This window comes from Eufriesea mexicana, unplaced genomic scaffold (genome assembly GCF_001483705.2).
Source record: "Eufriesea mexicana isolate 0111107269 unplaced genomic scaffold, ASM148370v2 scaffold1849, whole genome shotgun sequence".
NCBI lineage: Eukaryota > Metazoa > Arthropoda > Insecta > Hymenoptera > Apidae > Eufriesea > Eufriesea mexicana.
Window position 1 is genome coordinate 217,414 of NW_016909933.1, and position 18,640 is coordinate 236,053.

General features: G+C 34.5%; 1 protein-coding gene across 1 annotated transcript in view; it reads left to right on the top strand.

Annotated features, from left to right (window-relative positions):
- Positions 1-2,317: 2,317 nt before the first annotated feature.
- LOC108549218 (netrin-3) overlaps positions 2,318-18,640 on the top strand; it is a gene marked incomplete at its 3' end in the record, with an annotated part of 246,021 nt that continues 229,698 nt past the window's right edge. Inside the window, exon 1 of the mRNA XM_017902500.1 lies at positions 2,318-3,665. Within this exon, the coding sequence (XP_017757989.1) occupies positions 2,318-3,665 (1,348 nt within the window). The remainder of the gene's footprint in view (positions 3,666-18,640) is intronic.

The window sequence follows — 18,640 nt, forward strand, 5'->3', positions numbered from 1 at the left end:
TGTGTCAATTTAATCTCTAATTCTGTATTCACGGCTACTTGACAATCAATTTTACCCTGATATTTAAAGATATTTTAATATGTACGCAAGTAAAATAATTAAGGTATTTGTTCTTTAATAGCGCCTTCATTGAAAGTTTTATACTGAGATTCTATTTTGAAATTTATAATTATTACCCTAATATATTTTTAGATAACAAATTATTTAATAATTTAATTTATTATATTATATCTATTGGGTATTATATAATTAGTCTAATAATGTTTTCTATTCAAATAGGAATAAACGATATTTATTTTTTTCAGTATGATAGGAAGTTAAGTTACGAATGAAGTCAGAAAATTAATAAATTAAAATAGTATTCCAAGTATACTAATAACATATCAAACATATTACGTTTGAAAATTTTATAAAGTAGTCGTTATTTACATATAAAATACTGGTGAAATAATGGAACAAAACAAACAACTTCGACATCTTACAAACATTCGCATACAAAAACTTATGTATCAAAGCTGCACAAAGAAATGAAAAAATTTAACGCAAATTATAAAATAACGTCTCAAATAGAAGATTTGTCGATATCTAGGAGTTAATTGGTACCAAATTAACATTCAGAAATAATTTTTCACACATTTATTACACGATAGTGCTATTAGAATCGTAAAATTTGTTCATATAATAGTGATATATTCGGTAAACATATTATTATTTGTATTTTGTGTATTATTTATCAAATTACTTACTAACTTGATAAATAAATAAAAATATGTAGCAAAAATAATACTGGTAAATATCACAATATTTGCAACATCATAATCGTGATTTTAATATAACGATCACACTATTTATATAATGATACGATACAATCTGACGATGATATTTCCTATCGATATACGAAATATTATATCATTGTAATTTACAATATCGCATTGTAGATTTAAATACAACATTTACACTTTATCGTTATCATCTATCGCGAGAGTTACGATCGGTCCGCTGATGATCAAACCAAAGTGATTACCTAGCTAACGCATGGTCTCGGAGTCGCGCAAAATGGAGGCCAGATTGAGGTTAACTCTAATTCTCGTTGAAACTTCTCGCAGCCCTCCAAAAATTTGATCGTTTGGATCTTCGTTGAAGCAAAGGTAAGGTTAAGAGAAGACGAGAAGAAGGATAGAGAAGAAGAGAACAGAAGAGAATATCGTCTGCTGGTCCAGTGGTCGGCTGGTTTCCGGTAGCGCGGCGTGGCTGCTGGATCCTCGATCCAGTGTGGCGGAACGCGAGTAGTGGGGTCCCGGCGAGTAGTGGCGTCGCCGGATTGGCCGAAGAGGAATTGGTCTTGGATGAGAGGATGCGAGCCGACGGTCAAAGCGAAGAGAGAGGGAGACTCGGCTGAGCGAGAGAGGCGGTATGGTGGGGGGAACTGCGAACCGAGAGGGACTCGGAACAGTTCGGATGCACACCGTGCAAGGACGGTGATTCAGTTAGCGGCGAGCCGCCGTCGGTGGAGGATCGTTGTTGCCGGTTTTCTATTCCATATTCGTACATATCGCTTCGGTTCGAGCGGCGTGTCGCGCATCGTGCATCGTGTTCTGTCTTTACAAGACACAGTCGCTTCGCGTTCAAACGCGGCCGTCGCGTGTACATGCGCACGCGCCCCTATCGCTTCGCAATTGCACGGCTCCCTCAGGAATGAAACTGACACGCGCGTTCTGCTTGAAAATCGAATACACCTGACAGACACTCAATGAAATACATCGAGGCCGGTTAAGCGCGGGGAATCTTTCAAACGTTTTGAAAAATTTGGCTCGCGAATCGCGAACTCGCCGGGGACGATAAACCTCGTGGAATCGAGCGTGACGAAAGAACGCGTGGCTGGCGGTGGATCTGGTTTCGTTCACGCGGTTCAAGGGATAATGCGAATAGGTGGAAAAATCGACACGAGTGGCGCGGCGGTCATCGATACATTGAGAGGTTAGTCGATCGCTCGATATGACGAGTAGGATCGAGTGATAGAATCGACTGTTTTCGAAACTCGCGTTACACACGATCGAAGGAAACGGGACTGGCGCGGATCGTCGAGATCGTTGGGATCGCTACCCTCGTCGTTCTTCCTTGACCAGAGAAGAACAGAGCGCGGAAATAATAATTGTCGAACGAGGCAAGGACGGTTCGTGCGTAGGTGACATAGCAAGGTGCTGCGGGGGAGGGGGCGGGGAAGGTGGCGTGCGAGGAGGTGCTAGTGGCAGGAACGAAAGGGAGAGAAAGAGACAGCGAAGAGAAATCGGACCGCGTGCTACCAACGCCGGCGAAGATGAAGAGCGAAGCAGCGGCGCGTTTACTCGGAATCGTCTGCGTTGCGATTCTGTTCGTTCACGGAAACGCGTTGGCGGGCAGCGAGATCTACGCGAAGACGTTCCCGAGCAAGCAACACCCGTCGGACCCTTGCTACGACGAGGACAGGCCACGACGGTGCATTCCGAACTTCGTGAACGCAGCGTTCGGCGCCGTGGTAGAGGCCTCGTCGACCTGCGGAAGCGGCGGGCCCACGAGATACTGCGACGTGATCGAGCAACCGGGAGGTAGCACGAGTATAGGTCAGTGCCACATCTGCGACGACAGCACGCCGCGGCGTCGATTCCCCGCGAGCTACCTGACGGATGTGAGCAACCCCAACAACGTGACCTGCTGGCGGAGCGAGCCGCTCGTCACGTCGCAGAGCTTCTCCGCGCCGCCAGACAACGTGACCTTAACCCTCTCTCTAGGAAAAAAATACGAACTGACCTACGTCAGCCTGCAATTCTGCCCGAAGGCTGCCAAGCCGGACTCCATCGCCATATACAAATCCATGGACTACGGCAAGACGTGGCAGCCTTTCCAGTTCTATTCGTCCCAATGTCGCCGTGTATACGGCAGGCCTAATCGGGCGACTATCACGAAAGCCAACGAGCAAGAAGCCAGATGCACCGACAGTCATCGATACACCGGTGGTAATGGCCTCGCACCCGTCGGTAGGATCGCGTTCAGTACCCTGGAGGGTCGTCCGTCGGCGTCGGACTTCGACAACTCGCCCGTCCTTCAGGATTGGGTCACTGCGACGGACGTTCGTGTGGTCTTCAATAGACTTCACATGCCTCAGCAGCCGTCTCAGGAACAGGTCCTGCAGCTCGGAGGGACTGGCGACGATCGTGATCGCGATCGCGACCATGGCCTCGGCCTTGAAGAATTGGCCAAGCGAGAGAGAGAGAGAGAGGAGAGGTTGAAGAATCAGAAGACATCTCGTGGATCGTTAGATCCTCTGGCGACCGCGTTGCCCTCGGTACACCAGGTAATCGCGCCGCAGGAAATGCAGTCAAACGACGCCGTGGACGATGGCGAGAGCTTCGCCGCGGTGACCGTGTCCACGAGCACCAGCAGCAGCAGCCTGACCAACAACCTCGGGACCATCACGCTCGCTCATCACTACGCCGTCTCGGACTTCGCCGTCGGCGGCAGGTGTAAGTGCAACGGCCACGCGGCAAGGTGTATCCAAGGGAAGAACGGCGAGGTGGCCTGCGAGTGCAGGCACAACACCGCCGGCAGAGACTGCGAGAGGTGTCGGCCGTTCCACTTCGACCGACCCTGGGCACGAGCCACTGCCAGAGATGCCAACGAATGCAAAGGTTAGTGCCTGTTCGTTGCGCGCTTCTTTTTCCCATTTCCGTTTACGCCGGTCTGATCCGTCGCCCAGACTAATTCGAGTCTTGCTCTCGAATCGGATTTCAAGCTTCTTCGATTACTCGAAACTGCGCGTTTTCTAGAACTCCGCGTTGTCGACCTCTGGCGGCCGATACTTTTTTCGCCGCCGGACCTCATCGTTTCCATGTACATACGAGTGTGTGCTTAACGTTTAGCACGGCTACGAACCACGCTCGCCACCGGGCTCTTTCCTGCGAATAATTAGGAATAGTTTAAATTTACGCCTAGTGGCGGAGCGGAAGTCGCTTGGGCAGCGATTCGCGCCGATTTCACGCGGTTAGCTCTCGCGGCACGGTTTAACTTGTGTATAGAGGCACTTCGAGTGACATAAAACTTGCACACCGGATGTGTGCAGGATAAATGAAATCTGGTGAAATTTAGCCTGGCAATACGGTTGGAAATTGCCGGTAGAGGGAAGAGGTTGTATCATAGAAATGCTTGCTTTCCCGTAGAGACGAAATTAACGATTACGATCGAAATTATGATAAATCGAAAATATGGAAGACAATCGATTTTCGATTTTTTTAACGTTCGAACATTACGTGTTTAATCTTTGAAATTATTTGCTATGCAAATATTTGGATATTTCGTTGTTTCGTCACATTTTTGTGTTTACTGTCTTGCACAAAAGACTTACGATGGTTGTTTCATTTGTTTCGAGTCTAGAGAATAAAAGTAATCTTTGAAAGGTACTTTGGAAACATGATTTCGTTTCTTACCTCATGTAGTTAAGATAGTACATAGTATTATGTACTATAGCTCTATATATACTATGAAATTATGTATGTATATTACATATACTGTAGTTTTACTGCGCTATACTATAAATACTATAGTACTATTGTATTGTGGTACCATATTCTAAGTTCTGTAGTGCTATAGTACTATACCACAAATACTGCAGTACTATATTAATCATGGCATGGTGTTATGTTATAAATATATAAACTATTATACTATAATACTATAATACCATATTATATGTGCTATATATCAATATTACAAATTACAAAGAGTATAGTATTATATAATATGGTATTGTAATGTAACAATAAATTATAAATACTGTAGTACTGTACTTACCGTCTTACCGTGCTTTATAAATCTACGGCATACATACGAAGCTAGTATAGTGCCGTATTACAAATACTATATTTCTGTACTATAAACTCTATGATATTTTACTATATTATTTTACTATATTTTTACTATAGGTATCATGGTACCGTAGTACTACACATATTATTATATTCATGTTACTATGCCAGTAATAGCATCATACTATATATACCATACTCGTGCTCGTATTACTATACGATAACACAGTACGATGCATAGCGCAACGAGGTTAACGATTTTCGGCGAAACGAAGATACGATTAAAAATAAATAGAATTTACGCGGAATGCGCGAAATATCCCGAAGCTTTTGGTACAGAGTGTACCTATATCCGCCGTTCCTCTAACTACAATGCGCTTGCAATATCTTGTTACGTTTCGATGCCATAATACCGTACATCCTGTTGCGATATTTACGGTGCACTTTTCTTATAAATATTTCCTAGGACCGTGGAATATTTCGACGAGTCGTGCATTGTCCCGAAGCTGTAAGTCGACACTCGCATTACCCACAACCGAAAGGACGGGGGTTGCCCGTGTTTCAAACGTAAAGGGTGCCCGTATTCCGACAAAGTGAACATTTTCATCTGTGCGCGCAGCATTACGAGCACTTTCGTCCACGGTTGTATTTCATTGAAAATATTTTCCGGGCATGCGACGTCACGAAGCCACGCGAGAGGGATCCGATTTCTATTTAAGATAGCATAGGAATCGCTGTTGTTTATCTTTCTATGCGCGCGTCGAAAAAGTGTCCTTCGGCTGAGAGGTTAGGTAAGGAGAAGCGAAGTGGTTAAGCGGTTCGTTCGCCGCGTCTGCTATTTAAAGGGGACGTTATCCTAACCTTGAAATTCGCGAAGGTTTAGAGAGAACTGCTGGTTATAAACGCGTTTCGAAATTAATACCGGGTTTATGCGCGTTTCTCGAGAGCACGAAATTTCTTAACGAAAGTCCCGAAGGGTTATTCCGTAAACTTTTAACTTTGAAGTTATTTCTTTCCCCTTTTAGGTTATCTTTGCGTATCAACGCTATAACTCTATCGCGACGGTGTAATTTTAACGATTACTTTATATTTGATTAGTAAAAGTTTCGAAGGAATATATTTTCCTTAATCGACATTATAAAATAAAACAAGAAAGTTTAGATTATTTTTAAAATTAGCATTATTTCAGAAATTGACAGCAGGATAAATGTAATGATAACTGTGTTTGTTAAATATCATAATAAGTATATTTAACGAGTGTAATAATCGTTTTTAAAAATTCTGCTTTATTCTTTTTACAATATTTAGACTTGAAACAATAATGAAAGTAAAACGATATATAATGATAATAATAGCAACAAACTAATCGACAATAGCTGAACGGATGATAACGAAAGTGGTCTAAGTCATACATGTTTTGTTTCGAAATATTTAAATTTCACGCCTTGGATGTAAAAATAAAGAAAAACTAATTTCGACAAAGCTGCAAACTCGATCTAGAGGTTTAAAGCTTTAACATTTGACCAAAAATAGGGTGCAGTCCCAAATAAGAGACAAAGTAGTTTCGAATTTTTTACTTAGACCACTTTCATAATTACTTAAAACAATAATGAAAGTAAAACGATATATAATGATAATAATAGCAACAAACTAATCGACAATAGTTGAACGGATGATAACGAAAGTGGTCTAAGTCATACATGTTTCGTCTCGAAATATTTAAATTTCACTCCTTGGATGTAAAAATAAAAAAAACTAATTTCGACAAAGCTGCAAACTCGATCTAGAGGTTTAAAGCTTTAACATTTGACCAAAAATAGGGTGCAGTCCCAAATAAGAGACAAAGTAGTTTCGAATTTTTTACTTAGACCACTTTCATAATTACCGCTACAGTCAAGAAATGGATTTGCGAACTTTTATTCTGCAAGTTCGCATAAGCTCGAGTAGAACCTTAAGAGTTAAGAGGTTAGAAAAGAAAAAAGGTCGAAAAAAGATTCGTTAATGGAGAAATAAATGACATCGATATTTACCTGTAACTATTATTCGGTCACGCAGCAGTCGTTCAAAGCGACAGAGAATAAAGATCGCGAAAAGTTCATTTCTCGTTTCGTTTCGTTGGCTGGTCCCTCTATCCTCTGTTCCGCATCTTCCATTCTCGATTCTCGTGTCTCGATTCGCTCCTCGCGATTCCATCTCTCATTCCCTTTCTCTGTTTTGCCCGTGGTTAGACCCCAGGGGTTGGGCACTCCTTTCGGTTCACCCCTTAATTCGAAGCGGCGAAGCGTTGCCTCGAGACTCGTATCGAGGATGCATGCTGAAATCAAAAACGTCGGGGGCAAACCACCCTCTAAAATCGTTTCGAATCGATAAAGGACTCCTTCTTCGCGCGGCAACCGCGATTCGAACTGGCTACGGTATATCGCGATGGAAAAACACCTAACCCTAATTAATGCTCGATTTCGTGATGCGATGATGTTATCGTGATTCCGCTGCGCGATGGGTTCGATGAGATTGAGTGTCGTGACGCGTTGCGTGGATTGTTTTGTTGCGAGTATCATTGTATCTTGCAAGTCGCGATCGGTCAAGAAGAGGTTAGGACACGCATAAGTGTAATTTGACTTTTCTACTGGGTGTTTTGAAGAAATTAGAGGAATGTGTGATATAAAAGAATTATGTAATTTGGAAGGTAAATATTTAAATATATATATACACTGATTATAGATAGATATTTAAATATATATATATACCGAGGACGCTTGTATTCTGGTCCATCAGCCTTAGCCTATGTTAAGTCCATGCGTATTCGTTGAATATTCAAAGTCGATTGTCTTGACAACGAAGCTTCGAATGAAAAATTTGTATTCTTTATTTTCGATTTGCTTTTTCATGTAGAATCACCCCCTACTCGGTTGTACCACTGATGCTGATATATCGATGATCTAGCCACCTAAATCATAGTTAAATGAATATTTAAAGTCGATTTTGCGTATAACGAAGCTTCGAAGGAAAAATTTGAATTTTTTATTTTCGATTTCCTTTTTCGCTTAGAATCACCCCCTACTTGGTTGTACCACTGATGCTGATATATCGATGATCTAGCCACCTAAATCATAGTTAAATGAATATTTAAAGTCGATTTTGTCTATAACGAAGCTTCGAATGAAAAATTTGTATACTTTATTTGCTTTTTGCTTTTTCATGTCAAATCACCCCCTCCTCGGTTGTACTATCGCTGCTGGGACACCCTGTATAAGTACACTTATAATATATACTTCATATTATTGTATGTATCATAATACTAATAATAATATGTTATATATAAGTATATAATATAAAATATAGCGAACAGGAGAAGTTTGTTACAGTATGAACCTGTTAAAGTACAGTTGATATATCTCGTATGTTATATACTGGGTGAACCATGTATCAAGATCACCACCATTATGAAATAATTAAAAATTTGTTTTTCGTAAATAGTAGGATGTGAAAGAATAACGAAAAGATAATGACGCTTGATTTTTGTTAATTTAACTGTGATACCCTATACTCTAAATGTATATATATTTATATTTATATTATTTTATGTTTTATTTTATTTTATATTATTGTTGTTATTATTATTATATATTATTACAGGTTACAATAATAACAATTATAATAACAATAATTTAGAATAAAATATAATATAGAATAATATAGTATGTATATAATAATAGCGAGAATGTAGAGTATAACGTTTATGGTTGTAATGGAGTAAAAACGTGGAGGAAGGAAGAATTTTATTGTGCGCGTGAATATTTTTGTGACCGACTGTAGATGTCGCAATTGAGTTGGTGATAGGACACGGAAGTTTCGAGAAGTTGAGACTCGAGAGAAGTTTTGTCTTAAAGGAAACACGTGTACTATACTTCACGAGAATTCTTTGGAAAAGAACAGAAAGCAATTTGTCGATGTGAATTTTCTAACACTTTGCAGCAATTAGATGAATAACCATTCTCTTTACGAAGAGAAATTTTATATTTTTCTCTGCTGCACGTATTTGAATTAAAATGGTTTCACCTTGTAGAACAAAATGGCGGGCAAAAATTGTAGCAAAGATCGCGTTCTTAAACAAACGAAATGAAAATATTTTGTGTAACTTTCCAGTAAAATAATATAAATTCAGTGCAAAAATTGGCGAGTCATCAAATGGCAGTCTTTTATGTTTAACTTATTTTATATTATTTATGTTTTACTTATTTTACATTACTTCATATTCTGGAAAATTTATTTAATTATTTCTCTCTATAGTTTCCTTGACTTGGATTGGAAAGCTGTTTATTTTAAGCTTGAACGGTAGTTTATTTGTTTAAGAGACTTTTCTGCAAATCTGGAAAACATGTTTTCTGAAAAATCGTATTCGAAGTACAACGGATGGAAGTTTTATCTTAATTTACAAATAATACTTTTCATTTATTTTGTAATGTCCAATAACTTGAAAAATTTTGTTTATTTATATAAATAATATAGCGATTTACAATTTTTAGAAGTTTAGTAAAGATATCAATTTTATTTACAAAATAATTCTCATTTTAGAAGAGACGAAATATTTGATCATAATTTTGATAAAAAAATAAAAGTGCCAAGTAAGATGGTAATACTAAATTATTATCAGTTATACAAATTGCACGAGACATATTGTAATCTTTATAACACTTATATCTCAATTATAAATTATCATATATTTCATACGTTTGATATTATATCCTATTCACATTTATCAACAAAAAGAAATTGATGTATAAAACACAATTCAAATAACCAGAAGCAATTAAATAAGACTTTTGTAATTTTAATACCGAATTAAAATCAAATACCTATTTATGTTAAATTCAATATCTTTTTATTTCAATAATTTCTATTTAAAAAATTAACATAGAATAATGTTTATTATAATTTAAATCGAATATTAATTTATATTAAATGAAACATTTCTTATTAAAACAAATTCTACTTGAAAAATTGATATGCAACAATTAAGCAACATTTCGTTAATTTTAATATTAAATTAAAATCGAATATTTTTTATTTAAATAATTTAGATTTATATACTAGAAAAGATTTATATCTAACACTACAAATGATCAGAGAATATCAGATACTATTTCTACAATTTTAATTTTCTTTACATTAATTAATTTATATAAATTAATTAATTAATTAAACATTTTCTATTAAAATAATTCAAAATAATCCGCAATTTAAATACTAAATTAAAATCGAACATTAATTCACATTAATGGAAATTTATCAAAATGATGTGCCCTTTAATGTGTGCCTGCTCAGTATTTAATATTCTCTATTACACATTTCTTAATTACAATTTTAATATTCTTTACGATCGGTAATTAATTTATATTAAACATGAAACATTTCACTAATTTTAATACTAAATTAAAATCGAATGAATATTTCTCGTTTAAATAATTTTCAATAAAAAAGATTTACATCTAACACTACAAATGATCAGACAATATCAGATACTATTTCTGCAATTTTAATATTCTTTACATTAATTAATTTATATAAATAAATAAATGAATTAATTAATTTATATTAAATTAAATATTTCCTATTAAAATAATTCAAAATAATCCGCAATTTAAATACTAAATTAAAATCGAACATTAATTCACATTAATGGAAATTTATCAAAAAGATGTGCCTTTTAATGTGTATCTGCTAAGTATGAAAAACTGTTTCCGATTAAAGTGCACTTGTCTCATAATCGGCAAGTGTGCAAGTATCGTTGCGAAACAGGAACGACGACTTTCGAAACTTTTCGATTCCGAGTAACAGTTCAATCAGTCGTTACTTTCACAGGGCAAATTATTTTGAAAAATCATTTTCAATTTTTTCAAGCGACCCACATTCTAAACGAAGATTTCATGGCAAATAGCTTCGTTAGATGAAACACTGGAAGCTTCTGTCTTTCATGGTCTTTTAACGATTAATTAATATTACGTGGATTAATGATTAAATAAGAAACAATTTTATTTATTAATTCATTAACCCCTTAACCCTTTGCACTACGATGACGAGCCTAATTCATCGCGAATTCTTCCTGTCGAATTTCGAGATTATAAGCTATACTAATCGCGAGACCATAATTATATTTCACGCGCTTTAACGTGCACCGAATCGAAGAATTTCGAAAAATTTTAGCTGATTTTATCGTTGATGGTACACAGAGGATAATTGAAATTGAATGCTACCTCGATGCCTAATTTTTCATAATTAAATCATAGTGCAAGGGATTAAAAATCGAATTATTTTACAAAAATCGGTGAAAAATTCCCGAATCTTTTTGTTATCGATTTGACAAGTCACTATAACCTATCGTGATTATAATTGCGAGGAAATCGCTGTTTTAGAAAATTCGAATATACTCGGTGTCCCATAAATCGAACGAATAAAGTCAAATCACGTAAACATGGGTTGAAGGAAGTTTGACATAAAATTGAAATACAGTTATGGTTGTTAAATTTAATATTCTCTGAAAATACTGTTCCAGTGGAAGATTCGATTCTCGACTATTTCTGATAGTTGAAATACAGTGCATTCTGATTGCGCATAATTTGTGTTAAAATAAAGCACACCTTAAAATTTGTACCGAATTTTGATCAGAAAAGGAGTACGATACTAATTGAATTTTAGGTTATGGAGACATTGAGAGACTACGTGGATGATAATGACAGAAATAAATTTAGACGTAGAATAATAATTTACATTACGAAGAATAATTAGTGAAAATAAATTTAATTAATTAATCCCTATAAATTGGGAATAGAAATCAATGAAAATATTCAGAAATTCGAGATTAAATTAATTGACACATATATCTAGAAATTAAAAGTGAAAATTAAAGGTACGAATTAAAATTAGAAATTGAATATGGATATTAAAAATTAAAAGTAGAAATTAATACCAGTATTCAGAAAATAAGTTTGCAAACCAGTAGAAATGTTATAAAAATGAAAACAGAAATTGACAGAGATACGAGTTGGAAGTCTAGACAAAAGTCTCTTATAAGAAAGGAAGAGACGTTGGTACTGTGGATTTGGTTTTATCAGTGTGAATGCGAGTGTGTGAGGTCGAGTGATGGCACGAATGTTTTTATACATAAATAAGAGAGGAAAATCCTATTGAATTGTTATAGCCATTACAGTTCAATAGAATTTGACTGAAAAATTCAATTATATTGGCATTTTCGACTAATATCCTGGTGAGCTGACTTTTTTACAAAAATAAGGAGGAAAAATTCTATTGGTTTGCTATAGTCATTGCAATTCAATAGAATTTGACTAGAAGGATCAAGTATGCTGACATACTAGACTAATATCGTGGTGAGCTATCTTTTTGACATAAATAAGGAGGAAAAATTATATTGGTTTTCTATAGCCATTGCAACTCAGTGGAATTTTGAGCTAATTTTTTTAGATACGTATGTTTTTGGAAATGCGAATGGAAGATCTAGAATGCGTGGTATTGTGCAATTGTTATAGGTCAGAGCCAATATATTATGAGGAGAGCGAGTTTGTTATGAAAAACGTGAAAGTGAACAGTGACGAGATAATAATAGTATTAAGAGAAATTTCAATGCACGTACCTAATCGTTGTAATCTTTTTGTGACGTGTGTATATTATAATTTGTAATAAATATATAATTGTTGAACTTCCAATAAGCAAACTCGCAGGTACTCTCCATTGAACCTAATAAAATTTCGATCGAAAGTAAGTTATGTCAGTGTGTACCAGCATACAGTCGAAAATGAAATCGTCAACGAAATTTCGCATGGAGATTTATGTAAACCGTGCATGGTTCGTTTATTCGCGTAGAATTGCCCATTCTCGGGTGTCCCACGAATTACAGTATTCCCCTCGCATACATATGTATAAAATATGAAGCGTATTTTATGAGATACGTAGTTACGTTAAGGGTTGGATTCATAAACGTCACGGTCATGGTAAGCAACGGTTTGGTAATAGAGTATACATGAAACCGTGCAAAGGAAGAAATAAAAAGGGAAGAGGGAAGAAAGGCGAAGAATTAATTTATGGATAACGAAATTAATAAATTACTCGAATAGAGTATATAATAATTATATAATATATAATGGAATATAATAATAATTCGTATAAATAAAAAGGGAAGAGAGAAGAAAGGAGAAGAATTAATTTATGGATAACGAAATTAATAAATTACTCGAATAGAGTATATAATAATTATATAATATATAATGGAATATAATAATAATTCGTATAAATAAAAAGGGAAGAGAGAAGAAAGGAGAAGAATTAATTTATGGATAACGAAATTAATAAATCACGCGAATGGAGTATATAATAATTATATAATATATAATGGAATATAATAATAATTTGTATAAACAACGGTAAATAATAATTAATAATATAAACAACAGTAAGTAACTCGAATGGTAATACATGACATAAATAATTACAATAAATAATATAAACACCACACTGATTATAGTATCCTCCCTCGCATACGTACATGTATGTATAATAAAATATAAAACGCGAAATTACGTTAAGGGTTGAATCCGTAAATGCCATATTCATAGTAAATAACAATTTGAAAATAGAGTACGTGTGAGACTGTGTAAAATAGACGAAGAAAAATTATTTTATAAATAACACGATGAACGATTAATACGAATAATAAGAATAAATACAAATAGTAACAAATAATAATACATATAACAAATAATAATAAAAAATAATTCTTAAAATGTTAAGAATATTTATTAAGAATATTAAGGATATTATTATATTAATATTATATTATTAAAAATATTAAGAATATTGGCAAGTAACGCTTTAATAATAGGATTACGGTAAGATAATTCATATAGTAATAAGATAATTGATAATTGATATGAATAATAATCATTTTTAATATACATAGTAAACAGTAACGAATAATATAAATAATAATAATATAAATATTAATAATATATGATAGTAACAAATAATAATATATAATAGTAACAGAAATAATAATAATATGAATAATAGCAAATAATAGTGTCGAACTAATTAAAATATTTTCTACACACAATTCCGCACAAAAATATGAAGAATACTTGATGAGATACAAGAGTGCGTTAAGGGGTTGGATTCATAAACGTCATGCTGGTAGCAAGCAACGCTTTAGCGATAGAGTATACAGGAATCCGCGTAAAATAAGAAATAAGAAAAAAAAAGGAGAGAGGAAGAAAGGAAAAAAGAAGAAGAAGAAGAAGAAGAGAAGAAAGAAAGAGCGCGAGCAAGGAGAGGAAATAAAAGAGCAGTGTCACTTGCCACTTCAGCGAGGCCCGTAAATTTCACTCGCGGAATTGTACATGCCGTCTGTGCCCTTTCTGGCAAAATGTACACGCGATATAAAGTATTTCCAGTTCTTTTCAATGTTTCCTAACTGTGCACGCCTTTTTGTTCTTGCGACATAAGCCGGTACCGTTTAAGCGCTTAAGTAACATATGCTAGGGGTTTGCGTTTCGAGTGGCACACCCGGCATATGCGATTTACCGCTTGCTTTGTGAAAATATGGGATTTCCAGGTCCACCCTTGTCCAGGCCTAATTCGCTGATCCACTCGTTCCTTCGGACACCCAACTGGTATCTTTTTATTACGAAACACTTGCAGGAAAACGGTACACTCCGGGCATCTAGGTTTGCCATTTCTCAATTTATGAAAGAAATTTCGTAAATAAAATTGCGTTGCGTTCGACTATTTTTATAATTAACATGTTTATAGTTTTTAACTAATGTATCTAAAATTTTGGTTATTTTTATAATTAATACGTCAAGTAGAAAAATAGTTAGGATGTTGGGTTATAAGCGAAATCTTTTTGGTGTATCGTGGAATTTTTTGGAAAACGCGATACTTGACTATTTATTCGATAGTATAGATCTGTTTTCCTTTAAATCCTTAGATAGAAAAAGAAAAATGGCAATAGCAAATAAAATTACAGATAAAATTTTTGGGTATGTCGTGAAAATTTTTATTACATACAGTATTTAACTACTTATACAATTACATATAGAATAATATACTTTATAATTACTACTTATACAATATATACAATATACAACATTATACAAAAGTGACAGGAGCGTTGAATATATAGTTAGTGATATTTTTTGATTACTCTGTAAGAGTTTTATAATTAATTTGCGTGTGCTACGAAAGAAAATTCGTTTGCGAGGTGATAAAATTACTGTAGTGAGCTAAAATACTAAGCTAATAACTATAGCTATTTCATAAATTTTATAAATTTGATAGAGTATAAAGTTATACTTTAATTAAAAATATTATAATATAGTATAAAAATACTATAGTATTGAGTATTATATACTGTAGTATAGTACAAAATAATTATAGTTATTACCAAGTATATTAGTAGCTTATTGGCTAATAACTATAATTATTTTATAAATATCCGTGTAATTCGTATAATTTTCGAATTTCGTTGTTTTATAAATTTTATTTAAAATTAAATATTTGCGATCGTATTCCTGAACGAGTTTCTTTTAAATTATTTCATTTCTTACAGATATATAAATTAACGTAGTGTATAACTACTTGGTCTCGCAATGGTGACTTGAAGACTCCATGTGTTTGGGGCCTCCTTAAGTAACCTTAAGTCACGTTTCTATTCGCTACGCTCCTAATAGCTTGCCTCCTGTCTTCACCTCGTGGTTTCAGTCAGGCAGTTTTTCTTTCATTATTGCTATTGCATCTTGCTGACAGCCATAAACAAAAATTGAACATTAGTTTAAGGATGGTCGTCTAGGGTGCAATTGTTGGTTTTACCCCATATGGTTGCGTATCTAGAAGCATGCATACAAACTTTCACTTAGAAACGAATGCAGAGATGAAAACGAGTGGCAACGGTTTTCGAAATACAATATAAATACATATTGTCGATATATTTCTGTATACAATTTTTCTATTCATTATCGAATCGTTGCATCATAATTTTGAGGTTAGCTGAAAATATATTTCTTTAAAATAAAGTAAATTCAATAATTTATTAGAGAATACTAAGCATTGAACATGTTCAAAAATAAATTTATCGAAGAATAACGAATATAAAGTATCCTTCGTTATAATTAATTAGTTAATAATAGTTACAGCAAATAGCAATTGTCGAATTCCCGCAAAATTTTTATAATTGGAAAGTGTAAAGAGAAAAACAGATTGTTCAATTTAATAATATTATAGTGTACAGTTTAAAAATATATGTTTGTCTAAGGCAACTAAATTTATAGAATTTTGTTTTAATACTAACCGAGAGTACAAACTCTCATTATGAACAATACAATTTAATTCACCAAATCTTGTTCTTTCCCTGTGAACTAAAATATTAAAAATAGATTTTTTCTGCAAAATCTGTTTTGTGATATTTCTCATTTTCACTTTTTACCATTTAATTACCTTTGTTTTAATATATAATATCACACAGTTTTTCCCTATACTCGTTAAGTCTACTAAGTCAATTAAAATGATTATTTCAAAACCTTTTTTGCAGTTATTAAAAGCATACATCTGCTGTTGACAAAATTAATATCATTGAAATAGAAACAGTTAAATCAATTGAGCCAGTTATACAAATTGATTAACTCCATGAAACAAAAAGTGGAGAAATGCAATGAAATAATGTATATTGTTTTTTAAAATTCCCTTTATAATTTAAATCGAAATAAATATCGTAGAATGCATAAATACAAATGCAACTTTCATCTAACGGTATATAAAATTTATAAGAAAAAATAGCCAAAAGGTAATCGTTAGTAATGTTACCATTTTTATGTTACTGGAAGAGTTAATCGATTTGACAAGTGGAAAAAGTAATAAATTTAAGTTTTACTAAATTTTACTTAAATTCTGATAAGACGGCACTAAAAAATTCACCGTTATCGTTCATGGCTTGCTAGTGCATTTGAGTTGCATTATTGCAACGATTTGCATTGGAGTACGGAGTTAATCAAAGTGACCTCTGAAATAAATTATTTATTATTCAGTGACCAAAAAATTTTTGTCGTTTAACGGTGTTAATCTTAATTATCGGAGAAAGTTATTATAAATATAAAAAGTTACGACTATACCAAGTGCTTTGACACTTAAATTTAAGATTTTTCAAAAAGTGGAGTTAATCGATTTGAAGTTAATCGATTTGTGCAGTGAACGGCTGAATTGATCAATTTTCATCATATTTCAGTTCTTATTATTTTCTTATGATACAAATTCATTTGTATTTTCTCAATTTTTTCGTACAAGTTACGAAAACACGTTAAATTTTATCTAAATCCTTAGCCTTTTACTATAAAGCTTCACAAAATATTTATCTATTCGCATTATCGATCTTTTACCGTGAATGACAGTATCTATCTATCTTCATCGTATCGCGTCAATCATTTTATTTCATAGTCAAACACACATTCCGCATCAGTAATTGCATCGTTGCTAGAACACGGCAATTTTTCAACAGCCATTGTTACCCACCGGTGTCGCCCTCTACCTCTGTTCTCCACTCTCGTAAACATAACCTCGAATTGCGTTCAAGCACAACGAGAGATTACCAAACATTGACTGGTTAAAACGTTCGTAAATGTGCTACATTTGATTCGAAATCGATCAGCCGCCTGAATTATTCAGTTCGCGTGACGATTTCGCTCGCTACCTTTTCCACGGGGAATCCCGCGTTAACAGGGAGTGTTTGACTAGAAACATCGCTTCACTTTTCCACCTCCGATTCGCCTCGCGTTGTCTCGCGTTAGCTCTGTCCGGTCGTAAATTGATTTCGAGGCTTTCGCCGGTTAAAGGTGGAAAAGCAGGCCTCGTAGGTGTCTGTAAATATTCTTGGTAAATGTAAAACTGCCGGCTCTCGTTGTTGCGGCTCCCCGTTAATTTGACACGGCACGCCGTTGGCGGCTGTTTACCGCAATGAATTATGTTCTCAAGGGTTCGTTTATACGACGCGTAGCTATACATCGTACTGTACCGTGATTCTTGCACCGTGCTTTCCTTCCTTTTCATTCTTTCATCCCTTCATTTTGCGTCTCCTCCTTTTTCCCGCCTCTCTTTCTTCCTCCCTCTCTCTTGCTTTTCTTTCAATTTGTCTCGTTGTTGCTGCTTCTTTTCGTCGTTTTTCCTCCTCGCTGTAGAAATTCTTGTTTACTTTTCACATGTGGACCTGTTTGTTGGCAGAACTGTGCAACTTCTCTTTTTGAAAAGAGTAGAAGGAATGATAGGTTAGGTGTAACTTGATGTGGATTTTTTGTTTGTTGGCAGGATTTTGCTGCCATTTGGTTATTATAAGATAGATAGGATAGTTTTGTAGTGATTGTGTTGATAGATCTTCTGTAATTTGAATTTTGCTTGGTTACAGCAGAAAAAGTTTGGGGTTAACTATAACCTATTATTTTCATTGGAAATTTAAATTCGAATAATTATTGCTATTAGTAATTTTCTATAATAATGTAGAAAATATAAGATCTTTGTAGGGTTGGTTTCAATCGATTTTCGGTAATTAGAATTTTGGTCGCTTACAAAGAAGGAAGTTTGGGGTTAATTGTAACCTATTAGTTTGATTGGAAATTTAGATTTTAATAGCTATTGCTATTGGTAATTATTAAATAATAAAATAATCACTGTCAGTGATTATTAATAATAGATAATAATAATTATCTATAATTATTTATTATAGATAAATATAATAAATAATAAATAATTTT